Below are 25,379 nucleotides of genomic sequence, written 5' to 3' on the forward strand. Positions count from 1 at the left end.
TTTTGTTGTTAAATGCCACACTGAATGCCAGTATTCCAGCTATATGGTGGCAGGAAATAATCGAGTCTGGACCAGACAATCAAGTGATCAACAGTATGAGAATCGATCTACATAATTAGGATACGATGATGTGTCAACCAAGTCAGCGAGCCTGACATCCCGTTAGTTGACTGTTACAAGCATGGGTTACTGAAGATCAATCTAACCCGCATCTTTCTTGGTTACATGTCAGAGAAAGCACTTTTGAAACAAAGTTATCACAACTTGCAACAGTAGTTTTTTTAGTAGTGATACATCGCCACATGAAAAAGGCCATTATCTTCCCTCACATAATGTCGTTTTCTGATTCGCTGAGCGCTCTTCTATTATTTTCAATGTACCCCGCTTACAAGCGAGTAACATTTCTATTAAACACGATAGGAATGCCGAACTATTGGAATTTATTTGGTACTTTGTGTTAGTAGTTCTTTACCTTGAATAATTGAGTCATGTATGATGTACAGAAATTACTGATGTTTTGCGAATGCAAATCGATGGAAGGGAGATAACTCTAAATTTGTGTTGCTTGTAAATCTAGTATTGGCTAATTGCCTAATTATGGTACTCCCTATTGTTATCCGATACCTGTTTTTCAAACAGTTCAAAATTACCATTTGGTAAGATAAATATGTTCTTCACTGGTCACGAAGGGTACATGGGCGAGGGGAACATAAACAAACAGAAGGTACATCAACCCTTGTCCCCTTGGTGACCAGTGATCAACTTATATTATCACACTATGACTTGATCAATAGCCCACAGCTGCCCCTGTCACTCTCACACTGCCGGTCGTGCTGTACGACCACTACCATGGGTAGCCCGAATCTCATGATGAGCTTGTCTTGGTCCGCCAGGTCCTTCTGAACTTTCTTCCTCATGTAGAATATCGGACAATCTCGACTGAAAATAACCAATGGTATCTTTTAACAAAAATGGCAGATACATAGCTGAACCAGCTTCTGAATCATTAAGGTGATATTTTGAGGTTAACTATTTGTGCGATCGTCTATGCAAATGATAATATATTTGCTTTTAAAGGTGTTTAAAAATATATACATCTTAAAAAGTTGTAATTTTTCAAGTAAATTTGATATTTTTATAGTTATCTTGACTCATGATCTTTTGCTTATCTCCCTTTCCCTTGCGAATGGTAGTGGAACACTTGAATCCCTTGAAGTTCCCGAAGCGGACGTAAAAATACACTCACCCACGAGTTACCTCCCTTTTCCCGCGTAAACAGTCATGTGACCAGCCTTACTTGTCACTCTCTCCTGATTTTTCTGCCCAAGCACTTGGATCTGCTGTGCAATCCGAAGTGTTTCCAGCAGTGAGGTCGGGAGGGCTTGACCTCATGAGTCAGGATAAGTACAAAATATCAATTTTACTTGAAAAATTACATATTTTTTCTTTTCCTGACTCATGATCTTTTGCTTATAGAATCCTGCGGATTGGTGGTGGGTCAGGCAACTTCCTGGATTCATCAGCTGTCCTTAGATACGTCCTGTATCCCCCCCATGGGAACTGCGTAGCGGCATTTCTGAGATCCTATTCTTCCAACTTCCGTTATAACTCGGGGGGACCACTTCTGTCTTACTTCCATCTCAGACAAGTTGAATCATCTTGATTCATGTGGTTTTCAGATAAACTAGTATCTTCCTATTACTAAATATCTTATAACAACCCATAGATTATGATAAGATCTTTATCATGAATGAGTTGCGACCCCTTCATGTACAGGTAAGATCTTTACCCGTACAGGATCTTTAATCACTCATGCTAGTCTGTCCTAGACTGTGTGCATGGACTTTCAAACTAAAACTTTTCCGTAGTAAAAGTTATCAACAAGTCAACGTGAAATTTTCCAACTCAGCGCCTTTGAGGAACCGTTAGCTGCTGTGCTACAATGAGAGGCCCAAATTGGTGAATGCCTGAGAATTCTTCAGTGGTTATTTCTCGGAGGTAGTGGTTGGCAAACACTGTATCCGACTTCCAAAAGCAGCCCTCCATAAATGCTGATATAGAGCAATTTCCGTGCACAGCCAATGTTGACGCCAGTGCTCTGACATCGTGTGAGTTGGAAGCTCTAGGAAGTTCTAGTCCTGCTGCTTTATAGGCTCTCAATATGACGGCTCTCATCCAGAACGATATCGTCGTTCTAGAGACTTCTTCTGATGTCTCTGTGGATAATGGGATGAACAGGCGCTTGAATTTTTGTCTCCTTGTCTCAGTCTTTTGAAGATATATCTTCTTGGCAATGAAGTCCCATCTAAGTCCTAGATGAACTGCAGCATGTTGCCCCGTGTCGAATCTGGTTCTACAATAGTCCACCGCAAGTATCTCTGATATTCGAGCTGCTGTGGCTAGCGCAAGCAGGAACAGCGTCTTCTGTGTCAGCAGCTCGAAGGTAGTCTGGTCTAGAGGTTCGTAGGCATTACTTGTAAGATGTCGTAGAATAACATTCAGATCCCAGGCCAAAGCTCTGAACTTCTTTTGCTGGTCCTCCAGTTTAAAAGATTTCAGCAGAGCAAGTAATTCTGGTACTTTCGTCAACTTGATGCCTGTTTTCATGGTAATCACTGTACTGATGGCAGCAGGGTATGTAGATAATGTCGAACCTTTCAGATGTCTGATCTGTCTGAGATGACACAGGTATTCCGCCACTTGAGGATGAGTAGCTTTCATAGCAATGAAGCCTTTCTGCCTTGCATAAGTCTCAAACTTCAGCCACTTGTCATCATACAGGTTACGAGTAGATCTGCGTAACGCTAGCGTCACTGTCTTGGCTGCCCTGGCGGAGTATCCCCTTTTCTTCAAACATGTTATGATACAGTCCACACGTGTAGCTGGAACAGTGTTGGGTTCCCGTGGACTTGCTTGGTGTGCGGATGTATGAGTAGGTTCGGCCAATCTGGTAACTTGATTGTTGGACTTCTGAGATCTTCTATTAGGTCTAGAAACCATACTCTCGCTGGCCAGTATGGCGCGACCAAGGTCAGTTGTAGCGCCTGTGTCTGTTTAATCTTCAACAGTGCTTTCGGTAGTAATATCAGTGGTGGAAACGCATAAGTGTTTAGTCCTTCCCATGATATGTTCAGTGCATCTGTTGCCCAGGCTTGAGGATCTGGAACTGGCGAGACAAACATCTGTAGTTGTTTCTTGAACTTCGTGGCAAACAGGTCTATGCATGAGGATCCTATTTCCCTTATGATGAGCCGAAATGCTTCTGGATGGAGCATCCATTCCGTAGGTGACGGGTGCAGTGGTCGGAAGAGAGCGTCTGCAAGCACGTTCTTAGCTCCGGGTATGTGACACGCCTTTATTCAGATGTTTGCCTCCTCCGTGATGTCAAACAACTGGAATGTGAGCTGTAGTAGGCTTGGTGATCTTGTAGATCCTTGCCGATTTATGGAGAATGCCACTGTAGAGTTGTCTGTGTGGACCATCAGCATTCTGTTGACCAGTGAGCTCGACCATAGTTGTAAGGCGTTGATCACAGCTTTCATCTCCAGCAGATTGATGTGAAGATGCTGCTCTGTTTTGGACCACTTCCTTGATGCAACTTGATTGTTGAGATGTGCACCCCAACCTTGTATCGATGTGTCTACGTAGAGATGTGTGTCGAAGGCTGGCTCTTGTAAATATGTCCCTCCGCAGACGTTCAACCTGTGGGTCCACCAAAGTAGGTACCTCTTAAGATTGTCTGGAAGCAAGATAGGGTCGACGCTGTCAAGATGTTTTGTCAGGAACCGTTGCAGCGGCCTTAGTTGTAACCTTCCTGTGCGAGTCAAGTCCTGCGCCGAGGTTAGGAGACCGAGTAGACATTGCCATGTTCGTAGTGTTAACGGAGAGGTGACTGCTTGTGGAATCATGGCTTGTATCTTGACCCAATGATCTTCTAGGACCACAATTTGATTCTGTGTTGTGATAATTCTTATTCCCAGTAATTGAAGATCTTGTTTGTTTCTAACTCCAACTTCATCAGGTTCACTAGCCATCCTAGTTACGTGAGCAACTTAATTGTGAAGTTCAGCTGCTGTCCGAGTTGATTGGCATTTTGAAGAACCTGTATGCCGTCGTCCAGATAACTGGCACTGCATAGACCTCGATGCTGCAGATAGGTGCCGATAGGCTTGGTTATTCGTATGAATAATCATAGAGCCGATGATATTCCAAACGGTAGGACATTCCATTGGAAGTGCTAACCTCTGAATGCAGTGATGATACATCATTCTTCCCCTTATATACGCAGGTGATCTGTGTAGATCAGCATACATTGAAACGTTGTCTATTTATAGCAAGGCTGGCTCCAGGGGACAGGTGCTCATACCGACTTTTATCAGCGACAACTTCCAAAATAAACATGGTTTATGCTGCTGTCAAGGCTAGACATCTATTAGATTCCCATGATGATAACAGTCCGTAGTTGTATACTGTTTCCAAGGCTGCCGATGAAGTATTCCCCCATACCATGGGTTTGTTTACAAGTCAGTAAACTTGCTGGGGCCTGCTCTGTCAGTGGGAGGCGTTGTCTGATGTGGACCAATCAGCTTCAAGCATGTCGTCACCAGTGTTGTAGCAAGTTGGCCTACATAAAATCTGGTGCAATTAGTTGGTTGAATAAAAGCGTGCGTAATTCTACGCCGCTCATATAGACCTCTTGAATAAGGGTTGCTCCAAGTGTAAAATCTTGTTCAGTGATATAAATCACGTTGTGGATAATATAAACCAGCATGACGAAGGAGGCTGTCGAGACGTATGTCTGTATGGATCTTGAAGAAATACCGATGTTGAATCTAGTTGATAGGATATATGTCCTAATCCCTACGCTGAGTGACGAGTGTTAATAATATCATCTGTACGTCCGTTCAAGGATTCTTGAAGGCGTTGTTAACCTTAAGCCCTTTACAAAGGTCGCCTTGAGGTTCTCCAGTACTTGAGATATCGGCTTCATAGGTGATATCATATTGGAGTCGAAGTCATCAGCGTATATGCAGTACGTCTCTGTTGGGTTGGAGTGAGTGAGTGAATCGACAATATCCGCAGGCCATCTGCTACCCGGTATAAGACAACATCCGTGTAGATGAAGGGAATTCTTTCATCAAGTAGGTTGTCGTCTGAAACTGAACCTATACAGGTATAAGGTTTGTGCAGGTTGTAGAGTTGTGCAGGCTGTAAACTGTAGAGATCGCACATGTTGTAGATCTTTTTGTTGAGTTATAAACTCTGACAAAACCATCTGTTTTCATCATTGCTTCGTTTTATCCAGCCTTATGGTAATAGAGTCGACGTCAACATCCTGCCTGTTGATGTAAGGGTTCGTTAACTCTAGGGTTTGCGAACCCTGTAGATGTCTGCGTTGCTGTTATCTGCCTGTAGATCTAAGAGTTCTCGAACCTTGTAGATCTCTGCAGCTTTCTCAAAGCTGTGCGTAGGTTAGAAGGTATCTTGGATATAGGTTCAATCGGAAGAATAGTCACCGAGTCAAAGTTGTCATTACGCATCTTATAAGTGTAGACTTCATCTATATCCTTAGAAAGAGACTCCAAGTTCAAACCATTGGCTATCCAATCTGTAACCTCTGAGTCTGGGAAGACGAAGTCTGGTTGTTCATCAGTTATCTCCTGATCGGTAGAGCTATGCCTCCGCGAATCATCCTTCTGCGAACCTGTATCCCTTCTCAAACCTCCATCATCCCTTCGCGAACCTCTGTCAGAAAATTCCTCCCTTCGCGAACGTCTATCTTGAGAGTCCTCTCTTTGCGAAACTCTCTCTGTAGAATCATCTCTTTGCGAACCTTCTCTTCGCGAAAGTCTGATGCTAGATTTATCCCTTTGCAAACCTCTGTGATGTGAGCCTTCTCTTCGTGAACCCGTCTCGTGATGAGTGACTTCACAAACGTCTGTGAGAGATATGAGATCTCGATCTACAGCGGCTAGGTGTAGGAGATGGATCCTTCGATGTTCTCGAACGCTGAAGGTTCGCAGATGTAGAATGGTGAGTAGGCATGTCATGTCTTCTATCCTCCTCTAAGATAGAAGTCGTCCACAAAGTCCTCGAACTGTGGAGACCTTTGCAAAGGTGTACGTTTGCCAACATAGTCTTGAGACGTAGTTCTATGTGGGGTAGGTTCGCACAGGTCCGTAGGTTCGCGCAAGTTCGTAGGTTTGCGCACGGTGTCAGTAGATGAGAGGCTTCGCTTCTTCCTCGAACCTCCGTTCCATCATAGCCATCATCTGGTTGGTGAATTGTCTCATAAATTCACCTGGATAAAAATTCGAACTAACCTGTATAGGTTTCAGATTCTTTGAATATATTCCTCCTTGGGGTACTTATAAGCATTTAAATGTCCATTTAAAATCCCTACGACAGTTGTAACAATATTTGAATAAAATATTTACAAAACAAAAACTACGTTTTGTCTTGTGAGACCACCCTTACAGGGCCCTCTGGCCCCCTACAGCCAAGAGCAGGTAACTCTAGACCGTAACCTCGCACCTCACTTTCCATGCTGAACGACATCAGACAGAATGTGGGGAGGTGGGTGGACGTACCCAAGGAGGAATATATTCAAAGAATCTGAAACCTATACAGGTTAGTTCGATTCTTTTTTATATATTCCTCCTTGGGGTACTTATAAGCATAAGACAGACTCCTAAAGACGGAGCTAAGGAGCTGCATTCTGTCTGCAGAAAACACCCCGACAAGAAGTGGAATTTCCCAAGCTAATTATAGCAGAAAAAGCACACTTACCCCCCGTCACGTGTCCACCATAGCCAATCAGGCGGGGCATGAACCAGGGTCAGGGTCGAACATATGTAAATTGCCCAGCTTTAAACCTCGCTAAAGCAAACTAACGAGACACACCCTCCCTCCTTCCCGTAATCTACTCGGAGCCGAAGATAAGGGTCCCGCTAATAAGCCGCCAGAAACGAAATGCCTTAATATGTATATATTTAGCAAAGCTTCCAAGGCCAGGTCTAGAGCAGAATGCAAAAGACATGGGAAGAAAAACCATCACCACATAAAACCCGTCACCAAGGGAATATGTAAACAAGACTTTTAAAAACCCAACACCAGTGTTAAAAAAGTTGGCATAGAATGGTTCACATACTTTCTCGAAAGCTCAATCCGCTAGAGAGGTGGAACCATGCCCACTGGAGAGAACTGACTGACCGAACCGAAAGCACGCTCACTGGAGAGTCTGTCAAGTTGGTAATGACGGATGAACGCATTCGATCGCTCCAAATAGCCATGGAGCAGATCTCCTCAATGGGCAGGGCTGCAGCGTAAGCTTTGATGTAGCAACTGCCCTAACTGAATGAGCTTTCAACCCAACAGGCGGGATAATGCCCTGTTTGAGTATAGCTCATATGTATGGCAGAGACAAGACACCGAGAAATGGTTTGCTTGGTCGCCGGAAGACCAGCCTGAACCCCGCCATAACAACAAAACAATTGGTTACCCTTACGGGTACCCCTTGTTCGTTTGATATAAGCCTTAAGTGTCTTACGGACATCTAAGACGTGAGCACGTCGTAGAGAGGTACCGGACAGGGAAGGCTGAGTGAAAGCTGGGAGCTCAATAGGCGCCGTCACATGGAAGGGACTATCCTTCTTAGGACGGTAAGTATCAGGCAGCCGTATGCTAACTCTGTCTTTGTGAAAAACAGTAAGCTGGGATCGGCCGACATTGCATGAATATCGCCAACCCGCCTGCCTGAAGTCACCGCCACAAGAAACGCCGTCTTCCACGTCAACAGTTGGAGTGAAAGAGCCGACAGATTGTGAAACAGTGGACCGGACAGCCAATCAAGAACGATTGACAAGTCCCACGGGGGACTAATCCGCCCGGACAACCGGACGGATTCTGTCCACGCCTGCTAAAAGCGCTGTACCAGAGGGTGCTGCCCCAAAGAGAGCACCGTCAACAGGTATATGAAACGCAGAAATAGCTGTAGAATATCCTCGAACCGCTGAAGCCGCTAGACCGGGCCCAACCCGAGACTGGAGGAATTCTAAAACACAGACTAAATCTGTAGAAAGGGATCAAGAATCCCCTGTTGACACACCAGCGCCAATAACAGGCCCATCTATCCTCATATTGAACGTTTGTCAATCCCTCCGCGGCCGCCAGAATTGTGTCTGCAACCGGGTGCAGAATTCACGCTGCGACGAGGCGATCCCTGACAGCTGCCAGGCCACCCACTGAATCCTGGGATTCGGTGGGCCTCGTTCTGGGATAGGAGGTCCGGGTCGAAAAGGTAATAGAACAGGAGGCTGAGCCAGAAACCTGAGAATTACCGAAACCAGCGTTGTGCCGACCAAAGGGGTGCCAGAAGCACAAGTAGCGAGCTGGTTGTGCGGTCAGCTGTGACAGGACCCTGGAAATCAGTGGTATCGGGGGAAACGCCCACAGTACCCTGTCCGTCCAATCGAGCTGAAAGGCGTTGTTGGCTAACGCTCCCGGATCTGGAATCCGGGAGCAAAACACAGGAATCTGGTTCGTCACCCCAGACGCGCCAAACAGATCCACCTGGAACGACCAACAACTGGGAGATAATCCGAATATCTCCCTGTCGAGCATCCACTCGTGTGGGGCTAGTATACTACGCGATGAGTGCATCTGCACGGACGCTGTCTACCCCCGGGAGATAAACAGGCAAAACCGAATGTTGAACTGATCGCACCACAGTAGAAACTGCCACGCCTCCTGAAGGAGCCGGAGACACTGTGCCGCCTTGCTTGAGAATGTAAGACATGGCCGTTTGATTGTCCATTTCTAGACGAACCACATGGCCCTGCACCAACACTCGGAAGCACTCAACACCCTGCGGACTGCTCTCAGTTCTAACACATTGATGTGTAGGCTGACTTCCCGCTCGACCAGAGGCCGGAGGCTGAGTGCTCGCCCAGGACCCCCCCCCCCCAACCTGTGAGGGAGGCGTCCGTCTGAACTGAGAGGGAAGGTGTCGGGGTGTCGAGGGGGATCCCCCTGGACAAATTCCCGACTTCCGTCCACCATCCACCAGGAATTAACCACTCGGGCGTTGTGAGAATAATCTCGTAGCTCTGCGAGTGGGACCACAGCTGCTCTAACGCTTGCTGAACTGGTCGCATCCTCAGACGCGCACGCCAAACCACGTCCACTGTCGCCGCCATGTTGCCTAGCAACCGAAGCCATGTTCGGGCTGACGCATTGGGCTGTGAAACAGTACTCTGGACTTTGACGATGCGGTCCGGGGCAAGGGAAACAATCCCTAGCTCCGTGTTGAATCTTGCCCCCAAGAATATCAGATCCTGCGTCGGAACGAGGTCTGATTTCTTGAGGTTGATAATCCAGCCCAGTGACACCAGAGTATCCATCACGCACAGTGTGGAGGCTCTGCTTAACTGAGGACCTAAGGCCCTGAGAAGCCAATCGTCTAGGTACGGGTGACAACACCTGCCCTGAGACCTGGCTAACTGAGCTGGGATTAGCATAAGTTTGGTGAACACCCTGGCTTGATAGTGGAGATGCCGAATGGGGAGCACGCGAAACTGGTAGCACGTCCCGTCGAAGGAGAACCGGAGGTACTTCTTGAACTCGAGTGCATTGGAACATGGAGGTATCGTCTTTGAGATGTCGATTGACGTAAGCCAATCCCCTGTCTCGACGGAGGAGATCACTGACCTGAGTGTCTCCATCCTGAAAGACGGCACCTCCAGTAACTGGTTCAACCCTCTGAGATTCAGAATGGGTCTGAACCCTCCGTCCTTTTGGTCACTAGGAAGTAGGTGGAATAAAACCCCTCCTTGTTGACCCACAGGAACCACCTCGATGGCTGCCTTGTTCTGTAAGGACTGAACCCGCATCGGTGCCGTCCGCCTTTGTCGCGGGAGGTCGGCACAGGCGTGTGCGAACCCCCGAGAAGGACGGAGGATCTCGCCTCCACTGTGGCAAATGGCCATCCCTGAGCGTGGACAGAACCAAGGATTTGAGGTGGCTGCCTCCCACTCCCGGAGGAATAGGGACAGCCGGCACGCCCGACAGGGGCGGTGGCAGGAGGCAGTGCACCCCACAGTCGGCAAGTCTCCGCTATGGTGGGGGGCAACAAGGGCTCTGGGGAAGGAATCAGCGGGGAAGCCGGGGCTGGCTTCCCCTTTCCCGAAAAGGCTGCCAGCGAGCAGAGCTTGCCTTGCCCTCTGGCTCTCGCTACCTGCTCGCTTGGACTGCAAAGGGGCAGTCCACTTAGCAACATCCTTCCGCCGGGCAGAAGGATAAGCGGACCCAAGCGGGAAGGCAGCTGGCGGAGCCGGAGGGCTGCTCCAACAAAGGCTTTGAGTCTTTGAAGGTAGAGACAGCCTCCGCGGCCCCATTACTACCTGCAATGCCCCAGGGAACAGGGAGGATCCCATGGTATAGGGCAATGACAGGAGCTTTGTTGTGTGGCCGGCGAATACAGCCACAGACAACCACAGGCGGGCGCAAAGCCCATGACGGCATTTCATCATCTGGCTGGCACAGCACCGAATGCTATCCCTAGCCAGATGCGAAAGTGTATGTCCGCGTGAGCTGGCGCGACACCGACTCCGATGAGTCGGCGCCACAAGCGCTGTGAGCCACCAGCTGTCCCTGCAGTGCAGACAGGTAGGCCGAGTGGACTGCTACTTTGAGGTGCTGGGCGGCGCTGCCGCAACATTCCCTCGAATGACCGGTGCGCAGACTTCAGCGGCAGTGAATTAGCAGGGAAAGGGGAGGCGCCTGCCCTGCCTGGCCGAGGCCAGGAAAGACGAGGACGCGACCCCCTAACGTGACTGAGGCAAAGACGCACTTCGTCCACCACTGGTGGTTCGAATAAGCGTCTCCTCCCCAACTGGTACCTCCTGCCAACGCCGGGCAGATCAAATCTCGAAATGAGAACCAGTTAAGAGAGGATTTACCACCTCACCTACCAGTGATGGTAGGATGCGTAGGCGCGCCTCGGCGACCTTGGTAGGCGCAAAAGCCTCCCCCGGGAGCCGAAACTCCGCGGGGTCGAACGCCTGTGTGGGAATGGCCACCTGGGGCAGGGCTTCGGCAATTTTTTCCCGCACCTGCCTCAGAGACGAGCCAAAGGAGTACGGCACTCCCGCCTCCGGCTCCTCCCTCCCTCCATCGTCCTCCATGTCCACCTCGGCATAATCCTCGGCAGCCGTACTCTCATACTCCTGAGAGACCGCCGAGGATATACCAGAGGCTGAACCCGAAAGACCATAAAGGTCAAGAGGCGCCAGAAGCAACGAGTCGCCCAGCCGGGCAGAACTTGCCCCAAGTCGCCGAGGCGCCCGAGAGGAACCTGCCGCGACAGGCCTCCCGAGCAACCCAGTCAGTCAGGGCACCAGGCGAAGCCAGGGACAACCCTGCATCGCCGGCGCCAGCCACCTGTGACGGACCTACGCCCGAAGCGAGGTCGCGAGGCCTAAGCCGGGATCAAGCTGCCCAGGGGGAGGCGCGTTCCCCGAGCCTAAGCTCGGGCCGCAGCCAACCCCCACAGATGCGTCAGATCCACCCCCCACGACCGGCGCGGTGAGCTCCTTACGGAACCCATCCAACGCCGTATCAATGAGAGATTTCACTGACGCCATCTGTTCCTGGAATAAAGCGGTTAGTGATTCAACGGGCACAACTGGTGCCGACACAACAGGGGGGGGAAGAGACAGGAGCAAGTTGAGGTTTGGTATTAGATGCCTCCTTGGAACCTTTAGCTCTTTTGGGAGCCGGCTCCGTATGGGAGCGGCTCGTAGACCCCACGTTTGTGTGAGCGTTTGGGCGGGGATCCTGTGCCCAGATATCACCCCGCCCGAATCAGATTGCTGTAGAACAGCAGATCCGGCTCGTCGTGCTCTAATCGTTGAACCGTAAAAGTGGCACATGCCACACACCCCTCTTCCTCATGGTCAGTTTGGGTGAGGCAAGCGTGAGCAGACCTTGTGTGTCCTTGCGGGAATGGCGCAAGGCACGAAGTACAGGATTTAAACTGCAACAAGTAAACAACCTGTGCAGCAATCAACCCCATACACATACATATATGAAAAACACGCATGGGTGACACAACTAATGCACAACGTAGCATACAGTTGACAATAACCATAATACGCACTGACATAACTTCGACTTTTTTATATCGTGAAGATAGAAAATGCAAGCAGTGGAAACGCCCTACATGTAACCACATATACGTAAAAATTTATACAAACCTGTAGAGGTTATGAATTCTTTGAAGAAAGTCCTCCTTGGGGTACATATAAGCATTAAAATGTCCATTTTAAATCCTACGACAGTTGTAACTATATTTTTAATAAAATATTTACAAAACAAAAAACTCGTTTTGTCTTGTGAGACCACCCCTACAGGGCCCCACCGGACCAACACAGCCAAGAGCAGGTAACTCTCGCCGTCTACCTCGTGCACCTCACTTTTCATGCTGAGCGTGTCAGACAGAATGAGGGGGCGGGTGGCCTTTACCCTCAAGGAGGACTTTCTTCAAAGAATTCATAACCTCTACAGGTTTGTATAATTCTTTTTCAGAAGAAGTCCTCCTTGGGGTACATATAAGCATATGACAGACTCCCAAAGATATTTGAGACGGGAGTGGCATTCTGTCTGGCAACAACTAAACCCGTGGTGGAGTGAAATCTACAACCGATACGGAAATAGAAAACACCGAGCCACCTGACCGCTGATGTCAATCAGACGGGGGCGGGAACTAGAGAGCCCAAGCTTATACAGTGAAGCCCCGTTAGTCCGGACTCCGATAATCCGGATATCTCGCCTCCCGGATGATTTCAGCTTGTTACCAATCTATACCTATATAATTTGCCCCGATAATCCGGAAATTCGGTTTCCGCGGAACCGGACGGTAAGTAGCTGTCACCAATCAGTAAAATAAACAGTAAATTGCTTCACGGTCCGGACGCTGTAAGTCGTGTTCACGAACCGTAACAACACCTCCCGGCGATGTTTACTTAATTAACTGGCCAACTGGGTTGTTGTTTTAATTAGACATTAAAAGCTCCCGACTGAAGATGCTGTACATTTACACTTTGATTGACACCACAATCCAAAGGCGTGGATGACAAGTGAGCTGTTTTGTGATTGGTTAATGTACTTTGACAGACAGATGCGGTCACGTGGACTTAAAGTGATTTTGCTTTACGACAATGCTGCAAGTCACAAGTGTGCTTCGCTAACTTTGCGAAATGTGACCAAATACCACGTCTCATATACAACCAATGGATGCAGGAATAATTAAGACATTCAAGGCATACTACAATAGATCGCTTGTTAGACATTACCTCACCTGTGCTGAGGAAGGACGTGATCAGACACGTGGATCAACATGCGGATGTCACTCGGTAAAATTATTGATGTGATGAATTAAGCTTTACATTAAATGCTTATTTGTTTTATCCAGATTCGTGTCGTTTTTGTAATAGTTAGGGAAGCAACTTGGGTCTTGATTCAGTAGTCCGGACTTTTCGCAATCCGGACGAATTTACTGAGAAACGCAACCGTCCGGATTAACGAGGCTTCACTGTATGTCAATTGGCTCAATATCAATGACATAAAACCCCGCCCCCAACCATTACAATGGAAGGAATGTATGGGGACATGCCGAAACAACTCCCAACCCTAATATAGCCCCAGCCAGACAATCGTGGCGAGAGGTATAAGGGTAGGGAAAGCGTAAAAAATTTAAACGCTACAAAGCCAATAACCCAGGAGTTGAGCTAATAAGTACTGCAAACTAATGCTCGAATGCAGCCCCTGTTTGGAAGAGGGTTTGCCGGGACCTCGATAAAACCAAGAGAAATTATTAGCCTCGCTAAAACTTTCTGAGGAAATCGAACGAGTACAAACGCCATGCATTGTACGAGTGAAAAACACCCCCACCAAACACTCTCGGCGTGAGGAGGGTAAGTGTAGGCCACCATCCCACAAAGCTGATCAACACAGACTCCCAAATACCGGCTGCTCGAAGAGGGAAAAACTGTAAGCGCATAAAAAATCCCCTGAATAGCTTAAAAGCGTAGTCGAACATATGTTGGCTCACCATTACACTAACCTGGTCACGCGACATGCGGCTCGAGAGAGGCATACCAAACAGTGCCCGTGGGGGTTCGCACCCAATTCCGTCGCAAGACGGTTAATAGCATATGACTGGTTAAAGCGTTCAAAACGGACCCCACCCTCTTGAAGGGGACGGAAGGGACGATGTACACCCAAACCCGACCCAACCCGAAAGGATGGTAAGGCTAATACTGATGTAGTGATATGAAATATATCGACATTGAACACAGAACCGATACCAATGACCAGTTACTAACTTGGTTAGGGTGGCAGGTCACTCTCCACTGGAGAGAACCGAAAGACCGAACCGAGCACGATCCTTAGAATGCGTGTCAAGTTGGTAATGGCGAATGAAGCGCTTCTGCTGGCTCCAAAGAGCGACAGAACCGATCTTCATTGAGCAGTGCCGCTGTGTATTGTCAACAAAGCCGCATCTGCCCTACCCAGTCTGCCTTCAACCCTCGGGGAGGTAAACCGTATCATTGTAACCATACAATTACTGAAACAAGCCAACGAGATAAAGTGCGCTTTGTTAGCAGACTCCCCAGTCTTCCCGCCACCAAACAGCACACACATGGGTACCCGTGCACGGATCCCTTTTGTTCGTTCGTTAAGTTAAGTGACAGGCACGGGTGAGCAATCGAAGATTGGTCCCCGCGCGAAGGCTGGGTAAGGGTGGAAGTGCGATATGAGCAGTCACGTGGAAAGCAATATCGCACTGAGAGTGGTAGGTATCCGAGTCGAATCACGGACATGATCAGTATAAAATACTGTCAGTGTCGGGTCAGTGGGAATCGCATGGATGTACCCGACCCTTCTACCAGAGTTCACCACAACAAGTAAAGTCGCCTTCCACGCCAACAAGTGAAGTGAGAGAGACGATATACTTTGAAAAATTAGGGCCAAAGCCAATTGTGAATAAGTGGCAATTTTAAGGTGGGCTGGTCGCCGACGAAGGCGGTCGAACCCTGTTCATGCCAGCTACGACGCCGATGTACGAGAGGATGCTGCCTAGGCAGAGCACCATCGAACGAGGTGTGAAACGTGGAAATAGCCATGGAGTACCCGGCAATGGTGGAGGTCATAAGGCTCTCAACCAAAACGAGGTTATAGTAACTCCAATATCCGAACTAAGTCCGCAGAATAGGGATTATGAAATCCCCCTATCTGCACACACCAGCGCCCACCTATCAACACACTGAACGGGTGTCTAATCCCAGGCAGAATTGTGTCTGCAACGGTTGCAGGAATTCGCGTGTGTTATACCCGACAGAGGCCAAGCCACCCAGTGAATCCGAGGATTCGGTGTGGCTCGCGGCAGAGTGAGAATGTCTGGTCGAAGAGGTAATTCAATCCCGCGCATGCGGATCGAACACCAACCTGACTGCTGTCAATTCCAGCACATTGATGTGCAGGTTGTGACTTCGTCTCAAGAGGCTGCAGGTCACCCAGAACATCGCCCTAACCCGGTAGGGATGTATCTGGCTGGACTGAGAGCGACGGTGTCTCCAGGGTGGGGACCTCGAGAGACGCCTGACGCCTGTCCATCTGACTGCATGAGGTTGACAATTCCGCCCAGTTTCAGTAACTGATCGTGAGTCCCCAGACTCAACAGTTATCTGAAACCACGATGAGTCAGTCGCCTATGTACGGGTGACAACACCGGCACTGGCGATCTGGCTATCTGAGCTGTAATAAACCTCAATTTGGTGAACACCCTTGGCACCGTAATGTAGCCTAAGGAGAGCACACGAAACTGGTAGCACGTCCCCGTCAAACAAGAAACCGAAGGTAAATCTTGAAATCAGGGTGCAATGGAACAAGGAGGTACGCGACCTGAGGTCGATTGACGTCGCCAATCCCTGTCTCGGCAGATGAGATCACCGAGCTGGTGTCTCCATCTTGAAGGACAGTACCTCTATAAACTTGTTCACTCTCAGATGAGAATGGGTCTGAACATTCCGTCAGTAATGGCAACTATGAAATAAGTGGAGTCAAACCCCACATATTCCTGACCATTGAAACCACCACACTGGTTGCCTAGCCCAGCAAAGACTGGATCTGGGCACGGAGTATTGTCGCCGCCTCGGAAGCCCGACACAGGAGTGTGTCGCTCCCGGTGTTTGCGGCAGAATATAGTAACCCCAGCAGTCGGCAACTTAACGCTTGCCGATGCCTGGGCACCTGAGGAAGTAACGAAGCTCAACAGACTTCCGTGATTCCTCGAAACTGTCCCGGCGATATGCCCATAACCGCCCCTCATCATTTGACTGGCACAGCTACAATGCAGTCCCTAGCCAGATGAGAGTTGCCCCGTCAGATGCAGCCCAGAGTCGCCCGACGAAAAATTCCACCAGCTCTCTCCCCTTTCCACCAGCTCCCTCAGCAGCTGAGAGATGCGCGAGTGGAGCATACAGCGTTGAGCTGTGAAGGGGAAAGAACGGCAGACTTAAGGGAGAGTGTGAGGCCTTGTCCCGATGCCGCTGGAAGCAGGCTTCCCTCGGAGGCTTAACTCCAACGGTTCGGTAGTCGACATGGACAACACCTGAGGCAACACAGCCGCGATTCTATCTCGCACTTGCCCTCAGGGACGAACCTACTTAGTGGTAAGTTCAAAGTAGCGAAATGAGCCGAAGCTCAAATCGACTTGTCCACTGTACGAGCCTGAACCCCGATTCCGAGGCACATGTGAGAAGCCTGACAATCAAGGTTTCACAAGCACTCAGACAGACCTCGGAGCGGCGAGGTGACAGTCACACCCGGCACACTCGATGGCATCTAGGTCAATACGTCGATAGACATCAGGCCGAGACCTGAACTACCGGAGTCGGGAATCTGCGCCCTACCAGTGCCGAAGCCTGGGTCGGCGCTACCCACGGGGTTCAGAGAATCCGCAGAGCCGAAGCTCAGCTGTTCTAGACCGAACCCCGATCCCGAGACACGTAGGAGTAGCCTGATAAATCAGGTTTCCCCAAGTACTCTCAAAAAGCGCACTGAGCGTATAGTCAAACATAGCCTATAGCGCTATATAAATACCCATACATACACATGTATGTACGTCAGTGCTCGGGTCGGCGGTTCGAGTTCGAACCCCGATCCCCAACACATGGGAGTGGCCTGACAATGCAGGGCTCCCCTGGTGTAAGTGCATCGGTAGACCTCGGGCGCGCCGAGGTGATCGGCAGCTCGTCACACTCAACGGCCGCTTGGCCAGGGCATCGATAGACATCAGGCCGAGACCTGAGCTAACAGCCGGGGATCTGCTCCGTGAACGGGCCGAAGCCCAGGTCGGTGCTAGTCCGATCTGCAGTCCCCGACACAAAGGGAGTAACCAGGCAATGCAGGTTGCCCCTGGTGGACACAGGTAGACCTAGGGAGCGCCGAGGTGATCGGCAGCTCAGTGGAACCCAGACCGGGCGCCGAGAGGAACCTGCCGATATACAGGTTTCCGGCAACCCGACTGACCACGCGTGGCGCCGAGGTGTCCTCGAAGCTGGTCGGCGCTAGGCTTACCGCCAGTCAGGGCACCAGGGCAAAACCTGCAGGGCTTAAACCTGCATCGCCGGGCGCCAGGCGCTTCGTGACGCAACCTGAGCCCGAAGCTAGGTCGCCACAAGGTGCGGCGAGGTGTCCCCGAGCTGGTCTGCGCTTAGGCGACCGCCAGTCAGGGCACCAGGCTGGCAAGACAGGGCAAAACCTGCATCGCCGGGCGCCAGGCTCGCGTGACGAACCTGAGCCCGAAGCTAGTCGCCACAAGGTGCCGGCGGCACACCATCACCTGAGCCGGCCAGGATCAAGCTGCCTGGGAGGAGGCGCGCTCTCGAGCCAGAGCTCAGGCCGTAGCCAACCCCCCAGATGCGTCCGATCCACCACGACGACAGGCGTGCTGAGCTCTCTTTGCGGAACCCAGATAGCACCGTGTCAATCGGGCGGGAATTTCACCACAGACGACACCTGGTGAACTTACCTTCGAGATCAGCACTTTATGCGAGCCGAAGCTCCTTACGAGCCCGGACATCGCTATCAATCATCGAATTGACATTATGTTGAAGAATATGTTGCTGCAATAGTGAAGCAAATTGAGTCATATTTAAGTCAGCAACATTGTTTATGGGGAAACGATAAAGGATTTCCTTAGAAACCTTTTATCAAATATTATCCCCATACCTGGAAGCAGATTAGTGAAAACATAAAATCTGCGTGTGTCGAAAGAATGCGCGGAGGCGCAGAAACCCAGACAAAAACACAACCTCGCCTATGAGCCACGTTGTGTGTAAACGTATGAAATATGTATCATAATACAACATAATGTAACAGGAATATTGACGCAAGGGCGTTTATTATGGGCATCCTTGATCGTCGTGGCGCCCTCGGCTAAACACCGAGGCACACTTTATAACCATCCTGTGGCGGTAGTGTGCATGGCACAACGCACAGGGCTTAAACTGCAACAAACAGAACCACGCCAGTGTTACTAGCAGGAACTGTGAAGCCGCAAACACATAAACACAAGTAATAGCAAGAATAATCCGCATGGGCAAATATAAATGCTACAAGCTACAGCCATTTAAATACTAAACATACAATGCAAAGCAGAAAAAAGGCTAGCCAGCCCTGCGTGTACTAGTGATAGAGTAAAGTTGAGTGATACTTAAACGAACACTATCAAAATTACTCAACAACGACTTACCACAAATTCGCTGAAAGAAAGAGAATTTAGGCAAAGCCTACCATATAATATGCAAACATAATATATGAACTCCCTACTACAAGCTACCAAGAACATATAGCAAGGAAACCACGATCGGGCTGTCCGCCATTTTGCCTGCCACATGGATGGAAAACAGAGAACCCACGGCAAAGTTACAACAAAAGATGAATGAAAATATCCACATATGACGCCCATCTAACGCCCGTATGCGAGAGAAAGGAACCATACATACAGATTGAGACTCTTTACACTCATCGTTATCGGTAGGAGAGCAAACTCGAAACGAACACCACGCACGTCTATTCAACAGAACGACAGCATGAAAAGTGAGGTATGAGGTAGACGGCAAGAGTTACCTGCTCTTGGCTGTGTTGGTCCGGTGGGGCCCTGTAGGGGTGGTCTCACAAGACAAAACGAGTTTTTTGTTTTGTAAATATTTTATTAAAAATATGGTTACAACTGTCGTAGGATTTAAAATGGACATTTTAATGCTTATATGTACCCCAAGGAGGACTTCTTCAGAAAAAGAATACTAACCCCACCTGTAACATTGAAAAACCACACGGGAAACTAATGAACAGTGATGCTAGCGAAGGTACCTGGCCGCCATCTTGGCACGCACCCGGCGAGCCGACCGCGACAGGTACCAAATTACAACTAAAAATTATGAATGAAAAAGTTCAGAGCAAGTCTTCAAATCGCCCATGCAGGGAAAAAAGAGAACCATACATACAATTGCTGTTTCTGACCCACTCATAATTCTCGACGGGAAAAGAAAACTTTCTTGTAATGGACCCACGTCTATGTCGGGAAACGACAGCATGGAAAGTGAGGTGCGAGGTTACGGTCTAGAGTTACCTGCTCTTGGCTGTAGGGGGCCAGAGGGCCCTGTAAGGGTGGTCTCACAAGACAAAACGTAGTTTTTGTTTTGTAAATATTTTATTCAAATATTGTTACAACTGTCGTAGGGATTTTAAATGGACATTTAAATGCTTATAAGTACCCCAAGGAGGAATATATAAAAAAGAATCTGCGTTGATTGAAGCTGCTGCGGTGTAGAAGAAGAGTTCGCGAACGCTGATGAGTTGTGTAAACTTCAAGGGATTCAAGTGTTCCACTACCATTCGCAAGGGAAGGGAGATAAGCAAAAGATCATGAGTCAGGATAAGAAAAAATAAGTAGGGGAATTTCATTTGTAATTTGATTGAAAAATTGGGAGATAATGTTGATATGATAATACTGAATGTTTTGAGAGTGCATCACCACTTGCACTTCCTTATGACCATTGTTGTTTGTACAGTAATTACTCTTGAAAGATGATTGCAATATGATAGATTTAGTTCCGCTAGAACTAAAGTGAGAGAACTCACCTCGTACACAGGATGTCCTCGTGTAGACTGCCCTGACATCTCTGGCACTGGGTCCACAGTCGGGAGAACTTCTCCTCCAGAACTTGCAGCTGCAGGATCTCTTTCTGGTAGAGCGCTGACTCCTGACTCTTGCAATGCTTGCACACAGACACTCCTGCACATAGAAAATGGCAGCAGAGTTGGTCAGTCAGTGCATCTTTTCAGGAAATCATATTAATTTTAGTGTGCCACATTTTGGTGTAACCTTCTGATGATAATTTCAAACCCTTTGCTGCAAACATTCCAGTACCTTGAGGCAGCTTGGGTAGCATGATTCCCAAGGAGTTGAGAATGTAATTAGATTGCATCATCATCATCATCAAAGTCAATTTTTGTTTACACTGACCTGCTTGGGGTACAGCGTCGTGAAACTAAACTCACTCACTCAGTCTACTCACCTTCCACACTGAGTGGGGTCTTGCAGCCGATACAGGTGCTCTTCTTCTTGGTGAAGGCTGCCAGACCACCCACCTTTGATGCTACCACTGTCTTTGTTCGGGTGTGGTCACCCTCTGGGAATACACAAACATAACCGATCAATCATCGAAAATAATTGGTTAGCGTCATTTATGAAATGTGTTAATGCACAAAAAAATAAGGAAAAAAACATGCAGTTCTTTGGGTTTTTTGGAAAATGTTCACATCTTTAAAGGATGACTAGTATTGAGGAACATTTTTATCAGGCCATAATCTTGAATGATTTAAAGTGTTATAACTTAACAAGTCGGAGAGATTGGTATAGTTTCAATGTGACCACATGAAAATTCACTAGCCAGTCGGGCCAGTGACTATGGAGCTTTACTGGCCCACCTGGATTTTACAAAGCCACGGGCTAGCATTCCAGTGGCTATTTGACACACTGGATAAAGGCCCACTGAATCCCCGGGACTTTCTCGAACGACCCGTCAGGTCAATACACAATCTTAATTGTCACCACTATACTTACTCAGCAGGACGGACTCGGCTTTCTTTTCCCCTAGGATGGGCTCGAAGATCCTCAGTAGTGGTTTAGACAGTTGATTTTCCAGATAGTACTGTGTGTCAATCGGGATGTTGTTTTCCAGGACGTATATCGGATCCTGGGAATAGATGGAGGAGTTGGCAGCCTCAGGAATTGGTTTTTGCAAAACAAGTCCAGATGAGGACTAGGCAGAATTTTGTTAAAAGAAAAAAATAATGATGTTTCATATTTTTAATATCCAATCATCACGAGGCACCAGTTTACCTCTAGCCTGAGCTGTTGACAAATTTCATCCTGAAATATTGAACAGTTTTGGAGTTTATCTGGAAATGAACACTTCCTCAATTACGAACAGCATCAGCAGCTTGTTACTAATTCTAACCTGAAAGAATCATGGCCAACCAATATGGCAGCATTGACCCTTTCGCTGAGGTTTAATGTTTGTTTTCAGTATTGTATTGTGGTACAACCATAAACCATTCATACACTTACCACTTATCATGTATTTAAATATATGTGTTACCTCGGACTTCATGTATGCTGCTGTGCCCTTAGCTGCAGCGATGATGACGTACGGCACTCGGTCTCCCAGCTTGGGGGCGTTTCCTGCATCACGCTTCTTCATCCTGTCAGGACAGTGATTGATTGATTGATTGACTGATTGATTGATTGATTGATTGAGCAAACAAATTTCCTGACCTCGGCAGTTTGAAGCGGATTAAATTGTCAACAGCTATTTTTGTTGCAATTGCCATTTTGTCTTAGATCTTGACATTTTCCAAATTATGCTAAAAAATCCATACAATATACAATATAAATCCATACAATGTGTGGGAAAATCTTCAACAAATTCAAGTTAATTGTTTCTTTGCTGATTTTATAGTTTTCGTATTTAGCTGAGTTGAGTCGTGCCATTATTCAAGTTTTAACAAATATCCCCACATGTAAGAGACTTGTCAACTTCAAGAATAAATACTGACGTGTGAACCACTTACTAGCAAGAGGTCAAATCTAAAGAATATCATTCTTGCAGATAAGTGAATATCAGTCATTAATATATAACCCTCCTTTCACTGATTGGTCACCATCTTATAAAAATGCTCAAATGTAACTTATGTCATATTTGGGACTAAACTTTCTTTGTAAAAATTTTTTCTGGGAGGGTGAAAATAAGTATTGTATAACCTTTGTTTCTCTGATGGACACCTTTTTAAAAAGTCAAATGTAATATCATATTTTGGATATTACATCGTAAATAAAGCACAAACTCTTTTTAGAGGGCTGCATCTCAGCCGGGATTTGAACCCAGACTGTCGGAGTAGGTCACCTTCTCCACTTACTTGTTTGCCAGTTCCACATGTGCCTGTTTTCCTGCATAGTCGTCGTCAGTCTTTGTCAACTCCTTGGTGATGACGAGTTGCGAGATGTCCACGCGATTACACAGGAGGTCTGAGATCGTCTGCTTCACGTGCTGCACAGCGCCATCTGGATCTCTGGAACAAACCCAGATGATAGTCAGTAGAGCTGTGTATTGTTGCCTAAGTGGCGAGACGATATATATTTTCCGATACCAGTTTAATGATATATCATGATAAGACGATATATCATGAAAGTATTGGCAATGAACCTGCCAGACAATTATCATCACGATACAATGATGGTGATACGATACGTATCCCGATACTTTACAATTTCTAAAAACAGAACATACATGATAGATAAAATGACTGAATCTTTATTTGTTATACAGCAGAACTTGTGTTACATTCACACACACTTAAAAAGCTGTTCAGCTAATAAAGTTTCAGCATCTAATGCTTAAGGACGTCCAGTCAAACATATTCGGTATACCTTAATCTAATATATATAAGTTTGCAACTGAAGTTTCCCTTGAGAAGTTGTTTCTGCACCAATGCTTTCACACACAATTCAAGGTAATTTATATCAGAATTCAGAATCATTACAAAGTGTGCTTTCTAAATTTTATCTTCTCTTTCTTAGCAAAGCTGAGACATCGTTCATAGTTGCTAATAGTGCTATTTGTCAAACAACTATAACATATTTCAAACACATGAAGAGAAGTATTCTTCAGTTCACAGTGTTCACACTCTTTCACTTATACACCAACTCCTTTGTTCATGTAACGAAGATAGCAGACACAAACACATTCCTATAAGGTTTAATTTGTTTTAAAATTCAGGAGACTTTCAAAGAGACTCCCTTCCTTTTCCTAATGCAATACTCCCTACAACTTTAAGTAGTATTTAAGTTGTATCGGGATATATCGTCTCTTGTGGCGATACATCAATGTATCATCCACCGTCGCGATATAAATATCTTGATACATTGCCTCAATGTGTTTTGTATCGATGCACTCGTATCGGGTAGTTGACGATGCAAACATCGATACTATCGAAGAATTGTTACACCACTAATAGTCAGCCAGGCATTGGGAGTTTGATGTTTCACTACACAGGTTTAATTAAGCATATTCTATTTACAAAGTGAAAATGATCCCGACAAGTTCTTAAAAGTTATAAAACCCCTCACCAAGAATATTTTCAATAACAATTGTCAGCTCAAGCAGTCATTAGAAACAGAGGTAGATTGACGGTTCAGGGGAAATATTACAATACAAAAAGTACAGAGAAAAACCCTGTTTTGATTGACTCATATACAGATGTACACTTTTGAACATAATTTATTATACAGCTAACAATGTTTTGGATGTTCTTAAGCCCATATGCTTGTCAGGAGTTTAGTGCTATCCAAGCTGGACTACTGTAACAGTCTTTTATGTAACATCACCAAAGAATAGATGTCCAGGCTTCAGCGCATTCAGAATTCTGCCGCAAGGATATTTACACGATCAAAGATATCGGTGCACATTAGTGGTGGTCCGATTAATTGAAATAATCGAAGATTGGTCGCAATGACAAAACGACCAAGCAATCGATCATGTTTTCTCATAATCGAACACAAACAATTTGGAACACTTGTTTGCAATAACGATATTTTTCACAAGGTTGGTTTTGTCTGTTACATTTTATAAACATTACAAGCTCGTTCCAATTCATGATTGAATTTATTTTAAAGTCTCCATGAAGTTCATGTTCCTAACATACCAGTCATCCTTTAAAGATGTGAAATTTGCAAATGCATTCTGTGCAATTTGCAAAAAACCGAAAGAACTACGTTTTTTTCTTTATTTTTTTGTGCACAAACATAACCATAAAAATGTAATAAATGACGCTAACCAATTATTTATGATGATTGATCGGTTGTAATGAACCAATCATCAATTATGAGATTTAAAAAAATTCCCAACACTTGTGCACATCACGCCCATACTGATGAAACTGCACTGGCTACCTGTTGATGCACGTGTTCAGTATAAAGTGCTTGCACTGGCTACCTGTTAATGCACGTGTTCAGTATAAAGTGCTTGCACTGGTCTATCAGTGTTATCACCAGTCAGCACCTTCCTACCTGTCAGAACTCACACAAGTCTACCACCCATCTAGAGTCCTCTGATCTGCCCAACAACATCTCTTCTCTGTTCCAACCCCACGTCTGGACGATTTGGTCAGAGATCATTTACTTACAATGCCACCACTTTCTGGATAAACTCCCAGATCATCTTAAAGGAATCCCTACTCTTCAAATGTTCAAAGACACGTCTCAAAACATTTCTTTTCACTCTGTTCTATAACCTCTAATCATTTCTAGTCGCGATCTCTTAACCTCGTGATGTCAGAATCTCTTATGTAGCGCTATGAAAATACACTTTGTGTCTGGATTTGGCGCATCATAAATGTACTTATCCAGCCTCCTGTAAGAATGTCGAGTTTATGATTGGTTCACGTGACTCTGATAAAATACCATGTACACCCATCACGATCCGCGAGCAGGGAGTACAAAAGTCGTATTATCCCGCCACGCCGCGGTGACCACGTGAAATGAGAAAAGTGTGCATCGCCAAGTCTTTAGTAACGTGCGCTGCATTGAGGTCAATCGATCAGCTGTTGTCAACATGGCATCTCACATATTTAAATACAAGTCGATTCGATGCGTATTGTTTTCTTTTGATTTAGTAAAAACATTCGGCTAGATAAATGCGTTATCACATCGTGTCTTGGGAAATACGGGGTTTTATCAGTCCCGAGTACGA

General features: G+C 46.9%; 1 protein-coding gene across 1 annotated transcript in view; it reads right to left on the reverse strand.

Moving 5' to 3' along the window:
* Positions 1-475: 475 nt before the first annotated feature.
* Positions 476-25,379, reverse strand: part of LOC124270372 (DNA polymerase delta catalytic subunit-like) — a 61,977-nt gene continuing 37,073 nt past the window's right edge. The window contains 6 exon segments of the mRNA XM_046705410.1: positions 476-939; positions 20,209-20,362; positions 20,646-20,759; positions 21,194-21,326; positions 21,732-21,834; positions 22,549-22,701. Of these exon segments, the coding sequence (XP_046561366.1) occupies positions 777-939; positions 20,209-20,362; positions 20,646-20,759; positions 21,194-21,326; positions 21,732-21,834; positions 22,549-22,701 (820 nt within the window). The 3' untranslated portion in view covers positions 476-776.

Source organism: Haliotis rubra, unplaced genomic scaffold (genome assembly GCF_003918875.1).
Source record: "Haliotis rubra isolate DU_JTF1 unplaced genomic scaffold, ASM391887v1 Scf151, whole genome shotgun sequence".
In the NCBI taxonomy this organism is placed as follows: domain Eukaryota; kingdom Metazoa; phylum Mollusca; class Gastropoda; order Lepetellida; family Haliotidae; genus Haliotis; species Haliotis rubra.